At 54.7% G+C, this 19,193-nt stretch overlaps 2 protein-coding genes across 2 annotated transcripts in view; one reads left to right on the forward strand and one right to left on the reverse strand.

Annotated features, from left to right (window-relative positions):
- The window catches only part of P2RX3 (purinergic receptor P2X 3), a 29,963-nt gene extending 21,262 nt beyond the window's left edge, over positions 1-8,701 (forward strand). Inside the window, exons 9-12 of the mRNA XM_026486983.4 lie at positions 4,070-4,163; positions 4,465-4,530; positions 5,145-5,222; positions 5,677-8,701. Coding sequence (XP_026342768.1) covers positions 4,070-4,163; positions 4,465-4,530; positions 5,145-5,222; positions 5,677-5,790 — 352 coding nt within the window. The 3' untranslated portion in view covers positions 5,791-8,701. The remainder of the gene's footprint in view (positions 1-4,069; positions 4,164-4,464; positions 4,531-5,144; positions 5,223-5,676) is intronic.
- Positions 8,702-10,941: 2,240 nt separating this feature from the next.
- Positions 10,942-14,995, reverse strand: PRG3 (proteoglycan 3, pro eosinophil major basic protein 2). Its single transcript, XM_048217660.1, is given in 7 exon segments — positions 10,942-11,002; positions 11,761-11,870; positions 12,704-12,750; positions 12,753-12,831; positions 13,504-13,819; positions 14,258-14,310; positions 14,918-14,995. Coding segments are annotated over 7 exon segments (744 nt in total).
- Between the last annotated feature and the right edge of the window lie 4,198 nt (positions 14,996-19,193).

Below are 19,193 nucleotides of genomic sequence, written 5' to 3' on the forward strand. Positions count from 1 at the left end.
AAGAAATCAGCCACGACCTAACAGAAATCAGGCAACACAAAGACCAGTCCAGAATGCTGGCTCGGAGTGTGAACTCTGGCACTGGACTGCCTCAGTTTGAATCCCAGGTTTGGTTACAGACTGTTGGGTTTGGGGACCTTAGACAAACTGCTAATCTGTGTGACCCTGATTCCTCATCTATAGCGTGGAAAGAGCAACGGAACTCAATTCCATGGGGCTGGGTCTTAGAAGAGGTGGTAAGTGTAAAGCACTTGGCACAGTGCTGGGCACATAGTAGGCGCTCAGTGTATGCCGGCTGTTGTTACCGCTGACACGATTCTCTCCAGGAGGCAGGAGAGTGTGGTGGCGAAGGTCAACGTAAATATTATTTCATTTATCGTGATCCTAGGAAAAGAAAGAAAAGGGACAAGCTTTAGGAACTCCCGATATATTAACGTCATCTCATTCGTCCTCCCCATGGCTCTTTCTCTTCTCGCTGCTCAGTTGCAGTAGAAAGCTCAGAGAGACTTTGCTGGTCCAGCGTGGGAAAAACTACTTAAAGATAACAGTTCCACACCCAGACCTCCAAGACTCTTGGAGGGAATAAGCCTAGGAATGTGGCATCATTGGGATTTGCCCTTTCTCTGGCTAATCTTGAAAAACTCCCCAATTTTAACTCCCTCTTCATGCTTTGGTAGAGAACTTCTCTTCCCTGAACCCCAGGTTTCTCAGCTGGGTAACTAGGGGTGTTTGTAACAGTCAGGGTAAATATTGGTAGCTGCTGTAACAGCTCCCTCAGCTCAGAGCCTTCACCCCAATGTCTGTGTGGCTGCTGGAGGTGGGGCGCTAGGGAGCGGGGTTCCTGTCATCTATTGAATCAGTCTCCCCTAGGGCCTGAGTTCACCCCTAGCTCCTGAGCAGGTGGCCATGAGGGCGGGGAGGGTGAACAAGGCACACGGCTCTGACACTCCTCAGCCCACAGGTGACAAACCTCACTTCCATTCACATTGCACTGGCAAGAGCCAGTCAAGGGCCCCACCTAGCTCACGGCAAAGGGGTGGGCAGTATAGCCCAGCCGTGTGCCAAGAGAAAAGATGACCCAGACCCCAGTGCCACATGGTTGCGCTGGATTCCGCTCACGGGTCACACTCGAGGGCAGCAGTCAGGACTCCTGGGCCCTTCCCTCCTGCAGCCCGGGCCCTCCCTCCCTGAGCGCTGTTCTTCCTCCTCCCTCCCTCCCAGGAAGAGAACCAGTCCCTGCCAACCCTCCTCCGAGGGTGGGTGGTTGGTGAGATAATGATCTTATCATACTTATTGCCTCTTGGAAGGCAGGTGCTGGAGAAAAACCAAGTCCGCTTTGGTTTTTCTCCCTGTTCCTTCACATTCCTTCCCAAGATAAATTTAGCTAGCCAGCTTTGAACACAGTGCCCAGGATGCTGACTTTTTGTTCTCCAAGTCGAAGTGAGAGCATTTCTCCCGGCTGCAGCCTCAGGCCTGAATGCAGACTTCAGGAGCACAGTCCTAGCCTCTGCCCCGCCCCAAGCACCTGTGACCCACCCTCCCACCCCTGCCCGGTCCCCAGGGACATCAGGTGCCACATCTCCCAGACAGGGAACCTGAGATTTCCAGTGATGTGAAAAGAACACAGAAGACAGAAGGGCTTTGAGATCTGGGTCCTTACCGGCTACTCAGGGGCCTAGAGGCAGCACATGCAGGGTTAAGGGCAGAGGCTGGAACCCAGTTCAGACAAGTTACCTTCTCCTCCGTTGCCCCATCTGTAAAGTGGGTCCCCCTGCTGGTGTAGCCCGACCCACTCATTCTGCCTTGGTCTGTGAAGCCGTCTGGGGCCACCACCCAGACCATAACTTACCACATCTTTAAAGTTGGTCCAGCCCCTCCCCTCTCTCCTTGTCCTCCAAGTCTTTGCTTCTTTGGCTTAGGTAGTTGGGCTTCTTTCAGCCTCCTTCCTGGGGCCACTCCCATTTTTACTCTGGGTCTCAATCTCGAGAAGATCATCTTGCCTCCCTTGCCCCCCTCCCTTTGGCTGCAAAGTCCACCAGACACACCTTCCCAGGTCAGCTTTCCCTCACTGACTAGCTTTCAGCCTTTCTTTTCAGCTTGGGGCAACAGGTGCACATCTTGGGTACACACGCTCCAGCCATGCCCAGGCATAAGCAGGCACGAAAACATGCAGCCCGGACTCCTTCCAGACCCAGTTAAACTCTTCCTCCGTTCCCACCCTCTGATGGCCTGTGGATGCCTCCCACTGCTGAGCCCAGTGGCAGGGAGGGCAGGGAGCTTGGTAGAGGCAATGTCTGCAGACCAGGCTCCCAGGCCCTGTGGAGAAGGGCGGGCAGAGAACGGGTGTGGAGGGACAGGCAGAAGGTCCAACCCCAGGATCGCGACAGTGCCTGTCTCAAAGGGTGGGTCTCAGTGTTTACCCCTCTAGCTAACAGACCCACGGACGGGGGGAGGCATGAGCACTCCCATGTCATAGACATGAACAATGAAACTGTTCTGAGTCACGTAAAAGGCCACACTGCCAGCAAGGGGTGGAACAGCATTTAGACTCGTTTCTGCCTGACTCTTGAGTTCCGCACAGCCAGAGCAGACAGTGGCTGACATTTTATGAGTTTCGATGACTCTTCCGCAAAATGATCTTGCTCCCTACATGCCTGTGATCCCTCTGTGGTCTGCTCTGCACTTGGGCTGAGCAGTTCCCTCTCCCTGCCCTGCAGGCTCAACTGCAAATAGCCCTGGGAGGGGCATCACAGTCATTGAACAGCTTCCGGGGTAAGGAGTTCCTCAGACCCCTCTCTCTGTGGGAGAGGCCTGGGAAGCTGGGGTCATCGGAAACACTGAAGGGGAGACAGCCAGCACTAAATAAGACCCACGTCAACCCCACAGAGTTAGGAAGCTCTCTGAGCCCTTTCACCCCATCATCGCACTTAACCCCCACCGTGCTCCTGGGATACTGGTGTCGGGAGCCCGTGTCACCACTGTGGGTCCATGGAAGTCCCAAGAAATTACACTTTGCTGATACTTGAGTTTTGCCTACGATGGGCAGAGCCGTAGGGGGAATGTACTGGCTTTAGACAGATGCAGTCCGCATGCTTGGTGACTGTGAAGCCATAGGTGGTCCCTTCCCTTCCCTTCCCTTCCCTTCCCTTCCCTTCCCTTCCCTTCCCTGGGCATCTTCACAGTGAGATGCTCATGCCCCCATTTTGGAGGTGATCATTCTTATCTATCCCCAGCATGGTTCCTGGCACCCAGCAGCCCAGGCAGAGAAGGAGTGGAGCATATAGTCTCGGGCAACTCCAGCATTGAGTCTCAGCCAGCTGGGTGACCCTGGACAAGTCTCTTAACCTCCTCAGAGCCTCACTTGAAAAACAGAGCAGTCACATCCCTATCCCTCAAGGCTTTTCAAAAGTGCTCTATAAATGCGAATGTGTTTCTTTAGCAATAATAACAGCCAACACCAGCAAGCATTCCCTGGGTGCTGACTGTGTTCCAGGCACTGTTCTAGACCCCTGGTGTGTGTGCTTTCACTCAATTCTCGTAGCACCCCTGTGAAGCAGGACTTCTATATTACTCCCAATAACAAAAGCAGAAATTGAATCTCAGAGAGGTTAAGTAACTGGCCCAAGTTTGCACAGCTGGTAAGTGGCAGAGTCAGGCTTTGAACCCAAGTAGGCTGAGAAGCCTATGGGGAGGGGAGCATCTGCAGTGAGCTGGGCCCAGGGGCACCCAAACAAATAAAAGTGAAGAAGATTGGAGTCTAGCAAGACTCAGACTTTTGCACGCATCAGAATCATTTAGGGAAATTACTTAAAAGGCAGAGTTCTGGGCCCCACCCACCAAGATGCTGGTTCCACAGGTTCAGGGTGGGACTGGGAATCTACCTTGATAACAAGCCCCCAGGATGATGTCTGCGTAGAGGGTCAGCTAACCACACAGGGAGGACAGTGGCAGGTGTCCAGCAAACCACCCGTAAGAATTGCTCAGTGAGTGAGAGCTGTAGGCTCTAGAGGACCTTGAAGGTTCAGGTAGGAGCCCGCAGTGGGACCCACCTCGCACTTCTGGCCTTCAGGTTCGCCAAATACTACAAGATGGAGAATGGCAGTGAGTACCGCACACTCCTGAAGGCTTTCGGCATCCGCTTTGACGTGCTGGTGTATGGAAACGTGAGTCCTTGGGCCAGGCAGACTGGGGGAGGACAGGGGAGGAAACCCAGACCAGTCTTGGGCCCTCAAGAGCCTCCTCCAGGGGCGGGGGTGGGGGGCAAAGTCCTGCACTGACCAGCTCTGAGAGCCTCAGTGAGTCACATCTCTAGACTCTTCACCACTGTGGTCAAGGGCTGGGGCCTCCTGGTCTACCAAGAGCGCTCCGCTCCATGGTCTTTGGCTGGGAGTCCACGTTCAGCCTCCAGCTTCAGGACCTCGTGCTGGACTCTCTGCCCACCCGCCTTGGTCTTTCTGCTCGCAGGCTGGCAAGTTCAACATCATCCCCACCATCATCAGCTCTGTGGCAGCCTTCACCTCCGTGGGAGTGGTGAGTTCAGCCCCTCCAGCCTCAGACAGGAGGCCAGTCAAGGTGGGGCCCCAGCTGCAGGGGTGGGGGGGTTGGGGAGAGTGATCCAGGTAAGCCCCGCTTCTGCCTAGAATGGAAAGCCCGACCTCTGGCCCCGTGCCTCAGTCTCCCTCAGCGCCTCCCTGCTAGGCTAGTCCTTGAGTGAACAACCCCAGTCACAGAGAGCTCACTGCCTCCTGCAGCAGCCTCCCCATTTGCAGGAGGCTCCACCTGGTACAAAGTTCCTGCTCCCCACCGTGAGGGTGAGGGAGGAGACTCCAGGGTTCCACAGGTCAAAGGAACAGAGCCGTGCTCCCAGGGACTCCTACCCCCTCACCTTCTGCTTCTCCTGCCAAGTCCTCTCTCTGCATTTTGGTCTGCGGTCCCTGCCAAGACTAGAGAGGTGGGTGATGAAAACATTCTGCAAAGCCCATGGACGTTTTGGAAACATCAGTCAGGTGTCTTTGGAGGACTCACCCCAACCTCTGGCCTGCTGTCTGCTTGAGGGCAGCCCTGCCCACTGCCCGGCCGCTCAGTGGCCACCTGAGCCTGTTGCTTCCTGCCATACTGAGCCCGTCCTGCCTCTTCTCCTCCAGGGGACTGTCCTCTGTGACATCATCCTGCTCAACTTCCTCAAGGGGGCCGACCAGTACAAAGCCAAGAAGTTTGAGGAGGTGAGATGGAGGTGTGGGGGCGGGGCACGAGATGTAGAGGGACGGGGCAGGGAGGGGCACTAGAACCCGGGGGCTCTCAGTGGCTCTCCCTTTTGGGGGCTTCTTAAGAGGAGTTCATGGGGCCTCGATGCAAATTGGGGGTCCAGAAGAGAGGGAGTTGGCCCAGAATGGGCTCTGTGGGGGCTCTGTGGGTCATCACTGCCAACGCCCCATCCACTCACTGCCCCCTCTCCATTTCTGGGGAGGGACAAATCCTGCCACGGGTTAGCTCAGGTATCTGTTTGCCCACAAGGTTCATGGAAAGACTGTTGGGATCACACAGACTTGCTGGAGCTCCCTGATAACGAGGCCCTGAGCCTTCTCTGCTGCATCTGTCAAGAGGAGTCCCATGGTGGTGGGGGGGGGGGTCTTGCCCGCAGTTAGAGCACGATAGTACCAGCCCTTCTGCCTGCAGGTGGACGAGACAACGCTGAAGGTCACGGCCTCGGCCAACCCAGTTTACCCCAGCGACCAGACTACCGAGGAGAAGCAGTCCACAGATTCGGGGGCCTACTCCATCGGCCACTAAGGCCCCTTCCAGGGCCCCATGCTCACCCTTGGACCCCAGGCCTCCCCATAGGGCACTCCACCTGGGCAAGGGGGGATGGAGGGGGGAGGGGCTTTCATTTCTGCTGCTCACCCCATGAAGTCACGCCGGACCCAGGTGTCTGGGCCTCCCAGTGCTCCGGCAGACAGGTAGTACCCCCTGCTACAACCTCAATCTCCCTTCACCCCTTGCCTTGCCCCTGTCTGCTTCCCAGGACCCCCAGGGCAGCAGCACCTGAGTCATCCCCCTTCTGAAGAGTAGAGAGCATAGTAGTAATAGAAAATAGCCACAAGGCACTACCAAGTGCCAAGTCACACACATCATCTCATTTAGCCCTTAGAATAATCCTATGACGTAGATCTTAGTTGCCCTGTTTTGAAGATAAACTGAGGCTCAGAGAGACTGAGTCATTTGCCCAAGGCCACACAGCTAAGAAGCAAGAGGGCTGGGATTTGAACCCAGGTCTAACTCCACAAGAGAAGAGTGCACTCCCAGGGGGCTCCCGCCCCTGCTGCTCAGCCTTCCCCACGGTGACCAGGATTAGGTTCCGCGTAATAAAGAGAAAGCCCCATGCTTTGGACAGGAGCTCAGGCCCCATTTTAGGGGAGACCAGTTTGACAGTGATACGGGTCTCTCTCTGGCTTGGGTGGATCCCCAATTCAGAAGGAAACAGGAGGCATGACTTAGCTCTGTCCCCAACCAGGGAAGGACCATTCTGTTCTCTTTCTGGGACCCCCACATACTCACACACATCTGGGCCTCCCCACTCCACATTAGGCCACCCCCAAGGGTGGGGCATGATTCCCAGACCCGGGCCCTTTTCTCAGCAGGCAGAGCTGCTTTACGAGGCTGGTGAACAGGCTCCTATGAGGCGTGAAGCCCTATGAGCAGCTGGCCAGCCAGGCCACCCCCGACAGGGTCCTAATCGGTGGTCAGCCTTCAAGTGCTAGAATCCCGCTTGTCCCACTCTCCTATTTACAGATGAGCAGACCAAAGCCAGAGAGGGGAAATGACTTGGGTCACACGGTTAGTGGCCAAACAAGAACCCAGGTGTCCTGGCACTGAGGGAAGGAGGCAGAGCATCCTGTGGGATGCTGTGGGAGCATCCCAGTCCCCCCACACCTCTGTCAGCCTGGTGTCCCCTCCGCTTTCTGGGCTCTCCTCCCATGAGAGGCCGGGACTCTCCCCAGGGCAGAGCTCAGGAGCAGACCCAGGACTTCGGAAGCCTGAAGGATATACAATTTGGGGCATCTTTTTAAAATAATACGGTATTAGGTATTAGAAGGGGCTCATGCATGAGGGTGGCCCTGAAGAGTGAGTTTCATTAGCCCCAGAGTCTGGAGGTGTCTGGAAAAGTTGGAGTGTAGGCATGACCATGTGGTCTGAGCTACGAGGAGCTTGCCTGTGTAGATGGAGGGCTGGCCCCGCTACAGAAGGTACAGGGAGATGGGGGTGGGCAGCTTTGGGAGTCATTTAGAAGGAACTAGTTTGGGAACAGTGGGCCCTTGCAAAGGCCTGACCCCAGTGATTCCCCCCTCCAGGGAAGAAGGGGTCAGATTCCATCGCACAAGCCCATCACCCCTTCCCCCGCTCGGCCTTCACCCCCATCTCATCCTCTGGCTGGTGGGATCACACCTCCCCAGGGGTGGCCTCGGGCATCAGGCGGTGTCCCGAGATCTGACCAGCAGAGACATCAGTGGAGGCCGCGCCCTGCATCTGGGAGACCCACAAGCATCCCCGGCAGGGATCACAGGGACGTTCCCTGCTGAGGAGACCGAGGCCACCGTGGCCTCCCTTTCCTCCGGACTGGGGAGGTCCTCCCGTGGGGACAGCAGCCACTCCTCCTGGGCCTGCCAGCAAGTGTGTGAACTCGGGACGGTGAGCCTGCCGTGCCGGCCACACAGAACGGAGCCTGGGCTTCTGGGTGCTAGATCGACGGCTGTCATCTGTAGTAGTAACAGCAGCTGCCTGGGCCCTGCCGCAGCATGGCGGACTCGGCACAGTCACCCACACGACCACGAGCCAACCCTGCTGCGGTTGCCGTGGCTTGTCACTAATCCTATTGGGTGGAAAATGAAATCTGGAGTCCACGGAAGTTCGAACTGGAGCCCATACTCACTCCTAGCAGTCCGTTGTGCCTGTAATTACTCAGCATGAAAGCTAACATTTAGAGATAACACGGCACTGCGGAGCGATGGGCGGGGTGCGCGACACGGGTCGTCTGCTGTGACCCTCCTTTTACAGAAGGGGGGGCTGAAGCTTGGAAAGGGGAAGAGACTGAGCCTGCAGAGCTGGGCCTCCACCCCCGAGCTTTATGGCTCCAGTGTCTACGATCTTGCCTCCTGTGCCACGGCTGTATGAGAAAAGCCAGATCATCCGTGGGCACCTTCCTTTCTGTAGCTGTTGGGTCACACGAGGCGTCTAGGCTGCAGTACCAAGAAAAACGGAGAACCTCAAGGTTTCATGTCACAGAGTGGGTCAGACAGCCCGCTCTCTCCACCCAGTGGCTGTGCCATCCGAGACACGTGGAGGCCAGGTCACCGGGGCAGGGGAAGGGGGGACAGGAGGCTCGCGGACCCGGGAAAGACCAGGCCCCGAAGATGCTCACAGCACCTCCAACCCCACCGCACTGGCCAGGCTCTGCAGCAGGCTGCAGAGCCCAACTTCGTGCCAGGAAGCCTGGGAAACAGTCCTCCTGGGTCCTCCGGAAGAGGAAACGGTGCACATGTACCCTCCACCCCATTAACCCCCTCTTCTCCACAACCCCCCAGCCCACGGCCACTGACGTTACACACACCCTTCCCTTCTGTGTTCCTTCTCACAACCTTGTTCCCCACAAGTTACCCATCAACCTCCCAGAGGTTTTAATAGATAACTTCCTCAGGAGCTTCTTCTCCCACGAGTATTTGCTTTTTATTCAAGGGCTATTCAAGACTGAAAGGCCATAAACAGCCAAAGATATAAATGCATAATGGTTGAAGTTGAGGCCCAGTAACTGACAGTGATGGACGTTTGAGAGATATCTTATCTCCCCTGTCCTGCCTCAAGCGAGCCTCAGTCTTGAGAGGCCTGAGCCCCGCTCCATTCCCCTCCCTCCCACTATCTCTCGTGTTGGCTGTCAAGATGTTGGGCTACTGGTGTTGGCTACAGCTCATTCCCCATCCAGGAGATAAGTGGAGGCTGATAAAAGCCAAGATACAGGTCCCAGAGCTCCCTATGCAGATCTTCCCTTACGGACCATCCTCCCTCCACCCACAGTGGGGTTCCACTGTTCTCTTAGAAGCCAAGCATCAAGCATTAGCTTGGTAGAGTATGCAAGGAAGGGACCTGGGGGGAGGTCTAAACCCCAGGCAGCCCCCTTTCTCGTCCCTGGGAAGACCAACACGCTGTGATTAGAAGCTCCCTGGCTCCGTGTCCATCCAAGGCAAATGGACAGTCCTCTCCTGAGGAGAGGCCTCTACGCCCAGAGGCAGTCCCTGGGCCTGGCATTGGCGACGTTCATTGCCGTGCCCAGGCCCGTCATCCTGCTGCGGGGGGGTGGGGGGGCCCTGCTCATGTGCAAGGGACTTGTCTCCTGCTTTCTCACCACCTCCTTCCCCTGGGGTCTCCATTCTTGTCCCGTTCTGTTAGCTCCGGCCCCTTTAGCAGCAAAGCTGGTCTGAGAAGACCATTCTTTTTGTTCCTGAAACTGTGCACCCCACCACATGCCTGGACAGATACACACATGCACACACAGACACAGACCTGCACACATGCATGCCACACCTGCACATGTACGCACGCTCACAAACCTACTGGCACACACAGACTCGGGGATATGAGGGGGCGAAGCTACACAGACGTGCGCAGCATCCAGGCGCATCCATAAATACGCAGAGGTGTTGAAGATGAGTGCACACTCAGCACACTGATACACACTGACTCGTGCAGGCTTATGCATATTTATAAATACCGATTCGCACGTACACAGACAGACAGGTATACAATGATTGACTCTTGTACACACCAAGGTACATATACACACGTGTGCGTGTGCACTCACAAACACACTTGTACACTCTCCCTGCACCCATTTGGAACTACACGCTCGAGAAGTATGCAAGTGTATCGTCTAGCTGGCTAGCCAGCTCTGTGCCTCAATCTCTCTCTCCCTCTGCATCCCCACCCACCCCACCCCCCGCAACAACCCAGGGCTCTCTGCCCTCTTAATACCCAGTCTCGGCCCAAGCTTCCTGCTTATCAACCCCAGCACCCTGCCTGGAACAAAGAGCACCAGCAGTGTTCTCTGTCCATGCCCCCAGGGTCTGAGACAGTGAGGTGAGGGAACGCCGGGGGGGGGGGGGCCTGGGGCTGTGGAGTGGGGACGGGAGCCACACTGCTACCAGATGCTGTGACTTTTGCCCCAGGGCCCTCTGGGTGGGAGGCAGTCCCCCTCTGAGAATGTGTTCCCTCTAGGGGGGATCAGCTGGGAATGGGGGAGAGGGAGAAGGGATTGGGGTGGGGGACACCTCGGAATGGAGTGGAGGAACCCATCTCAGGAGCTGGGGACTTCAAACTCAGCCCCAGGTGTCTGGGAGAATAGAAAACAGGGGACAGCGTCCAAGAGGCCAAGAAGACCCAGGGCTAGAGGAGCCAGCTGCCCTAGACAAACGAGACTTCCTCCTTCCCACGGGGTTCCCCCAGGTGGGATCTCACTACACCCCGTGCACACCCCAATTCTTGAATGGGTGACATCCCCTCCACACTGGAAAGGTGTCCCTCTTCCTCCTCCACCCCGCAGCCCATACGGGAGCCAAGCAAAGCAGGAGGGCCAGTCTCCAGCTGCACACCAATGAGGCGGTCCCCTAGTGCCTCAGGGAGTGGGTGAAGGTGGAGGAGGCCTGGCAGAGAAGGGCCGTGGGGAGCCCACCAGCCCACTGGGCAGCCCAGCCGCTCCAGCCGCGCATTCCAGCCTGCCACGCAGCTCCACCGGCAGTCCTCCAACGTGCACAATAATGAGACAAAGTTGGGGAATGCTGTGCGAAGTCTGGGTTTATGGCCAGGAGAGGCTGGGGGACAGAGCCTGGGGGGCCCAGGGGCTGCCAGGGGGTGCGAAGGGAGGGGGCTCCGATGCAGGGGCTCTCCGCCTCGGGCTTAGAAGGAGCAGACGAAGGGCAGACGCCTTTCACATAAAGTCGGCTGCCAGTGCCCCCCCAGCAGTGGAGAGCATGGTGACGTCAGCTGCCACCGGTGTGGCGTGTGGCCCTCCTTCCCTCCTCGGGCTGGCCGTGGTCAGGACTGTCAGCTGTGCTTCCCATGTGTCCCTCCCAGCTAAGGTGCCCCCAGCTCTTCCCGAGGGAGAAGGGGGGCAGCCAAGTGCTTCACGTGGGCTACTGCACTCGATCCTCACAGGACCCCAATAGGTACATGTTATCGTCATCCCCATTTCACAGATGCGGAAAGTGAGGCTTAGTGGGATTAATACCTTGCCTGGGTCTCCGCCTGCAAGAGGCAGAGCCGGTGTGGAGGGCGGCCAGCGTACTCCTGCACATATGGCCCTAGCCACGCTGCTAGCTCCCTCACATCTGGCTTCCATGCTGTTCAAAGCTGGCGAGTTGTCTGTCAGCCAGCCCTAATTCCCACATCTTCCCTTGTTCCTCGTCCATACCTTACATTCGCATCTGCTCCTCTCATCTGTCGCATCAGTCGCTCCTCGTGGCAGCCCCCAGGCCCCGAGCCTAACGCTGTCAATGAAGATGGAGAGCCCCCATCTTGCTCCCATCTGGGGCACCCCATCACCTGGACATGCTTTGAGGAATCCCTATATTTCAGCCCTCCTCACAGAGGACGTGGCTTCTCCAGTTGGGGGAAGGTGTGAGTGTGGGGAGTTGTGTTCAGGGAACTCAAGGGAACAGCATGTAAGAGTCTACTTTGCTCCCCTTCCCCTTGCCCCGGTCCCAGCACCCCTCACCTCTGGTGCATAAGGCCACACGGTTGCCTTCCCCATTCGCAGGCTGCCCTGGGGCCCAGTATCCAAAATTCCAGCAGCTCCCTTCAGTCCACTGAAATCTCCAGCACAGGAACTAAAGAAGTGAGAGGCTGGGTCAGAGGGCTGGGGTCCAGGGAGACAGACCCAGGAGCCTCAGGAAAGGCTCACCGAGCATTCCTTTCCCCTCTCCCTGCCCACCCAGCTAGGAGCCAGATTCCCTAGAGACCCAGGCCTGAGGGTTTGCAGGCAATGACCATGCAAGAGCAGCCAGCGCTCCCGACCATCACACAGAGCAGGCTTCTCCGCCTTTACTGTGATTACAGATCTCCTGGCGAGCTTGTTAAAATGCAGATTCTGATTCAGGAGCTCTGGGGTGGGGCCCAGGGTTGGGCATTTCTAACAAGCTGCCCGGTTTGCCAATACTGCTGGCCCAGGGACCACATTCAGTAGCAAATCTAATGGCACTTATTCACCCACAATCCCAGCGCTGCCTTGAGAGAAGGGCTCCAATTTACAGAAGAAAACACTGAGGCTCCAAAAAAGTCATTCAGCTAGTAGGTGACCAAGCTGGGCATGGAGCCTGTCTCCTGACTCCAGGGATGAGCCAGGAAATGTTCAACAGCCAGCTCTGGGGGACAGTGAGAACACAGAGGGCGGGAGGGACCCTGATCTGCAACAATTGCCCATTTCCTTGGCGTGCATACGTCCACTGGGCAGATTTCAAGCTACAGGCATGAAGTCCCTGAGCATGGAGCTGGGACGAGAGGCCCGAAATCCTCGGTCCTCCTGACTGGGTCCAAGCCAGCTGCAGCACAATACTGCCCACGGCTTGAGGCTTCAGAGAGATGCGGCCAGACGCCAGCAGGGGCTCCCTGGAGGCAGTCAGAGAGAACTTCCTATCCCTGGGGAGGTTGGTGCCTCACTTACCCAGCCCTTGAGCGCGCATCTGATCCAGACCTGGCCTTCATTGACCCCTCTGTGCACAGGATGCTATAACCTAAGTAGTAGTTGTGTACAGAGATGACGTTGCCCCTGTAGCATCTTCGGCAGACATTCTGCAGAAAGAAGAAAATGTAGCGTAGAGAATCAGCTGGTTTTTCTCAAGTCTCTGAGTCTCCAGGAGAGAGCTTCTCATCCCTTTGAAGGTCAGAAATCAGTGACCTTCTTGCCCCTCTCAATCCCATCTTGTGTCCCCATTCTGTGGTCAGGAAATTTTTGCAACAACTAATAATACTCAGAATGATCATAGCTACCATTTGCTGAGAGTTTTAGTGACCCAGGGACTATTCCAAGTACTTCCATGTATTATCTCATTTAATCCTCAACCACATCCCTAACAGGTTGGTACTGTACATCTTCATTTTACAAACGAGAACTCTGAAGCCCTAAAAGGTGAGCAGACTTGCCCAGTAACACAGCCAATGAAAGGCAGAGTCAGGACTGAACACAGGCATATCTAATCCCAAAGCCTTTCGTCCAGACAGTGGTTCTCAAAGTGCAGTCCTCAGACCAACAACACCATCATTACCTGGAAATTGTTATAAATGCAAACTCTCAAGCCCCGCCCCAGATTTGCAAAGCCAGAAACGTATTTTAACAAGACCTCCAGGAGATCCTGACACACACTAGGCTTTGAGAACCACTAATCTAAAAGGGAAGAGAAGGTTGACTCCAGTCTCTTCTCCTCCCCGCCCCCAGTCCTCCACATTAGCCTCCCTGCCACTTACCTACGTGTTTACAAATTTCCTGAGGTTCTGCACCAACAGGAAGTGGCAAGCCTTGCACCCAGGACTGACCGGGATTTAAACTGTGTCCTCTTCCTTGGAGCACTGCAAGTCCTTGTCTAGGGCAGCTGGGTCAGAATCCATGGCCTCCTCATCCTCAAATGTGTCCTGATAGCCAGAAGGCTTGGTCTCCTCTCCCTCTGACTGAATCACCTTCTGGGTCAGGGCCGAATCTCCCTCCTGCTCCCCTGAACATTCCAGATTCTGACTCAGGTCTGCCTGGGTGTCTCAGCTGGCCAGACTGTGGGCATCATTCTCTGGGAAGAAGAGCTAACCTGCTATCAGGTCAGGGGTCTCCCTTCTTCCAGGACCACGGACAGCTCTGAAGGCCCACGCAAGCCTTCATAGAGCCGCCATCTGGAGCCAATACTGGAAGGATCTCCTTAGCATTGGTGAGGTGAGAACACTTGGGTCACAGGCACAAATGGATGAGATGCTGACTTCTGGCTGACACCACAGGTGTGTATTGTGGGGGTGGGAGGAGGCACCTGTGAGAAGCCCTTCATCTTCACAGCTGGGTAGGTTTTCCTGTGAGGTAGCCCTGACAGAAAGTTTGGGTCACAGTTCCCAGTCCAGGAGAAATCTAATCAGAGATGGGCTGGGTTAACTGAAGGGGGGCAGCTGTGGCCCTGGCCCCATGAGGCAAAATGGTGCAGGAAAGAGAAGAAAAGAGAAAGGTTGGTGAGACGGGAAGGGGAGATGGAGAGCAGCAACTGTCCCCAGCTAGAGAAGGGGCAGGAGCAGGGGGGCCTTTCATTTCCACTCAGGCTTGGGACAGGGACACAGCTCCCCCTTCCCTCCGTGTGGGTGTCTGCACAGCCCCTGGCACATAGGGGACGAAATACTTGTTTAACCAGTTGATTAAGGGGTTGATTAGAGCACTGCTTCCTCCCCAGTGAACAGACCCTGAACTGGAGAAGTAGGAAAAGGACGTGGGATGTCAGCTCAGGTACAAAAGTCTGTTTTTCCTGAAAGCCCCATCACTGCTCCCTGGGACAGCCCTAAGCTCAGACCCTTGCTCCTGCAGGAACAGGCCGGCTCCGAGTCAGGGCCACGTTCCTTCACACTGGGAAATGAGGGGAAAATCATGGTGGCCATTATAGTCCTGAGGACGGTCTTCCGAGGTACATGCCATATTGGGTCAAGCACTCACCTCCAGGAGTCTGAGGCCTCCACTCTCAGTGCTTCTGGCTGTTGGGCCCCGGAGGCAGCTCTTATACTGGGCTTCCGGGGAAGTGGGAAGAGGCCAGGATGATTGCCCCAGGCTGGAGTGGAGAGCAGAGAAGCTGGTAAGAAGAGTTTTGCTCAGTCCTCTCACCCTTGAGCCCTGCTGTCTGCTGGAACTGCAGAGACCTACCTCCCGGGCCCGCTTCACATGTGGGTACCCAGACTCCCTGGTGCTCGAGAAGACCCCAGCTGACTGTTGTCCAGGCATTATTACTGCCCCTAAAGTGCCCCAGTCTGAACAACACTCCTTAACCTCAGGAGCAGCCTTCCCCTGGTCAATATCCCAGCTAATGAGGAGGGGATCCCCGGGGAGCTGGGAGACCATGTGGGGAGGAGGTAGGAGGCCAAGGGAGACTCAGCCTTCCTGAGCGCTTATCTAGACCAGGTCCTTCATATGCATCACACCCCTGAATCCTCACCTTCACCTCATTCCACCAGAAGGTATGCTTATTCTTACTTCACAGTTGTGAAAAACGAGATTCAGAGAGGGAAAGCAACTTGCCAAGGTTGCACAGGAAGTAGGAGAACTGGAATTTCTAAGTCTTTTTGGCTCAAAAACCTTCTCTGTCTCTCTCTCTGACTCTGCGTCTCTGTCTCCATTTCTGTCTGACTCTGTCTCTCTCTCCTTCACTTTCTCCCTTTCTCTCCCTCTCCTCCTTCTCCCTTTCTTGTCTTTAATATGTGAAAATTTTTATGCTTGTTCTTTCATGATGTGGTTGTATATCAAGGTTCTCAATCTTCATGCTATGACTATTTGGAGTAAAATCATTCTTGGGGGTGCTGTCGGGTGCACTGTAAAAAGTTTAGCAGCATGCCCAGCCTCTACCCACCAGATGTCAGTGGCACCTCCCCCAGCCATGATGATCAAAAATGTCTCCCCACATTCCCAAATGTCCTGTGGGGAGCTAAATTGCCCCCGCTGAGGATCACTGACCTAGAACATACAGATCATGCCATTTGGTCCAATCTCAAGGCGTATCTTCCAGCCAGGAGGCAGCGGCTGGAATGGAAAACTTCGTGCAGCGTTATTCAGACACTCTGGGCCATCCTTCTCCCCAGCCCCACTCCCCATCTCCCACCAGCTCTCTATCCCCACCAGGGTCAGGGCTAGGGGGATGTACACAAGGCACTTGCCTCAGCTGCAAAATTTAAGAGGGCACTAAAGAATTCAGTAGTCAAGAGACCAATAGTTTAATGTGGTCTTTCTTAAAAATCAAAATACATGCAAAAACTCCATGATGAACAAAATAGCAAAATTTTAATCCATCAAGCTCCAGCCAAATTCACTGCAATCCAAGGAGAGGCCAGCAAGTGCTGAGCCCTGATTTTGGTTGTGCTGGGTATCACCGCCGAGACGTAGAGGACTTGTTGAGTGGGTGTCTCAACTCCGTGCCATCCTAGCCGGGCAGTGCGTATTTGGTTCTTGGATTCCAGCCCAGCCCGCCAGTACCCAGAGCACCAGACAGGTAGTCCAGAAGGTGAAAAGGCCTGGGTCATCCCCTCCTCTGCTCTCTCAGGGAACCTACAAATGGAGAAGTGTCTGGGAGAAGGTCTGAGAGCTCATTTCTAAATGTCACCGATTACAGTGTAACGGTCTTGCCCATTATCTCCGCAGCCCAACGGACTTGACTCTCAGTTTCTCTTCCTGACTCAGGGGCTGGGGGCTGGGCCAATTCCTGGCCCCCAAAACCCAGCCTCCAGATTTTGAACTTGAGATCTCCCTGGTGGGAACACTAGACCCCCTCTCCATTTTTCTTGCCCATCCTGGGGCCCAGCCTAGGATATCATTTCATCAGTGTTTGGGGTGACCAGCAAAGTCAGCTAGCACCATGATAAGCTTTACATGCATCTTTTCATTGGAACGTCCAGTTCATAGGTGAGGGAATGGCATCTCAGAGAGCTTAAGACACAGCAAGTCAGGGACAGGCCTAAACCCAGGTCTTCCAGCCTTTTAGCCACCCCATGGCTCCCTTCCCTCCACCTCTTCTCATGGACCTCCCTTCTCTACAACTTGCCCCTCTCCACATTCACCCCATTTCCTTTACACACAAACCCTGGGCAAAGACAATCCATTGACTTCAGTAACCTCCTCACAGACCACAGTGAAGCTTGTCTATTTCCAAAATAATATTTCTGAAGGTCCACCACAGACCAAACACTATGTTTCATTAAGGCGTTTATATCCATGATCCTACATACTTAATTTTTATAACCATCCTGCAAATTAGGTATTGTCATCTCTAGTCTCCATAACTACTGCATGAGCTCAGAGAGGTTAAATGACTTGCCCAAGTAGACACAACTAGTAAGAAGCAACACGTGCGACCCTCATCTGTCAGACTCCTACATCCTTGCTTTCTTTGATAGGCCCAACTGTGTTAGCCCCAGACGTTCTGGCCAGGGGAGCCAATGTGTCCAGCATCCATGAGACTCCAATCCTCTGGTTTATTGCTTGCATTTCCATTCATAGGAGTTCCAAACACTGCCTCTGTCTCAAGATTCAGCCCTGCCCCACACTGTACAGAGGGTGGGTCTCTGTCCTGAGGGCCAGTGTGATGTGATGTGTCTTGGAATCCTGAGTCCAAAATCAGCCTGTCTGTGGCTCCGTTTTCTCCTCCGAAAGCAGCAGCTCATGACAGGACCTCCATCTAATGAGTCAAACTCCCAGGACAGCGTCTCGCTCATGGGGTTGGGAAGCGGCCTTTGTCAGGAAGCCGGGACTGGAACGGTGGCCCCAGTCAACAAACAAGCACTGTGTGTTGCTTGAGCTCCTGCTCTGTGCTTTGCACGGTGTAACGAACTCCAGGGATTCTGTCCTAAAGATGCAAGTTAACTTCACAGAGCTCAGTTAGCATCTGGTTGGAGATGGAAAATGACACACAAATCCACACTTGGGGAGGCAAGGCCAGTCCTCTTATTTCATTTTTTACTTTTTTTACGACTTTTCTTGTGGACGTATAACATGCATCCTATAAAGTGTGCTGGAGGCTGGGACTGCTCAGGGGATTTTCACAGAATGAATGCACCCTTGGAGCCACGCCCAGATCAAGACCCAGAATGTTACCAGGTGTCCAAACGCCTCTTTCATGGCTCCTTCTTGAATGAATCCCCCACAGGCGGTCTCCATGGCCTGGAAGGCCCACTCCTGTCACAACACACAGCCCCACAGAAGAGATGGATGAGGAACAAGACAAAGTCCACTTAGCACTTGGCATAAAGCCTGGCACCTAGTAAATGCTTAATGGGAAATAGTGTTACTCTTTCTTATGTTTATTGGAATAAAGTTTAGCCATGCCTTCCCACAGCAGAATATCGTCTACGAGGACAAGGAGTGAAAGTCAACTTCAGCGGCATCCTCCCCAGCACCCAGCCCAAGGCCGAACCAGAAGCGCGTTCCAGAATTCCACTGTCTTTGAAGTCAGTAGACTGTCATAGAACAGCAGTTACAACGGGCTTCAGTCTGATTTCTCTCTTTCTCTCAACTAACTGTGCAGCCTTGAGCAGGGGGCTTCCCCAGTCTGAGCCACACTCAAAAAATTCAAGTTCTTCATTTGCCTCTGGGGCCTCTAGAGCCACCCGTAATTCTGTGTATTTGAGGAGCCTGGGAGGAAAAGGGGCTTTAGGGCATTGACTCCTTACTTTCTGCTCACCTCCTTGGTGGGGTGAGGATTCAGAATGCCTTCCTTCCCCACCTCTGATCGGGACTCCCTCCTGTCCAGCTGGGTTGGAGTCCTATGCCCCAAGACAAACCCAAGGGTAAGGGAGTGTGTCCTGCCTCTCCACGGGGCTCCATCCCTAGATGACCGTGTCCTGGCAGCAGTCAGAGCTACCAGCCACAGGATCCTAACGGTTGAAAGAACACGCTCTGGAACAGATGGCCGAGTCACAACATTGGCTGCACTGAGAGGTTCTGCCTTGGGCCAGTCTTTGCATAGGGCCGTAACTTCTCTGAGCCTGGTTTCGTACAATGGGTAATAATTATCTATCACACAAGGTCATCTTTGCAAGGTGCCTGCCATGGCAGGGGGTATTTTGTGGGTGTGCAATAAAGCAATAACAATTAGTAGATGTTGTTGTGCTTCTATTACAAACAACTGTATGTTCCCGAATGGCAGGAAGCTGGGTCTTGCATTCCCAGGTCTTACAGAGAGTTGGACCTAGGGGATGCTGTCTTATATTGCGTTTCCCCAGGAACAGGCCCTGAGATGAGGATTTGAGGGCAAGTAGCTTATCTGGGAGGTGCAAGGACACTTGTAAGGAAGAGGAGAATTCAGATGGACGACAGAAGACAGCCAATAACATGCGTGCTACAAAGCCAGCTGCCTCAGTGGATAACTGGAAGTTGATCCCCCTGGGAAACAGTAGCCAATACATGCCTTAGAATTAGTCCATTTGAAGGGCAAGGG

Source organism: Ursus arctos, unplaced genomic scaffold, assembly GCF_023065955.2.
Source record: "Ursus arctos isolate Adak ecotype North America unplaced genomic scaffold, UrsArc2.0 scaffold_23, whole genome shotgun sequence".
Classification (NCBI taxonomy): domain Eukaryota; kingdom Metazoa; phylum Chordata; class Mammalia; order Carnivora; family Ursidae; genus Ursus; species Ursus arctos.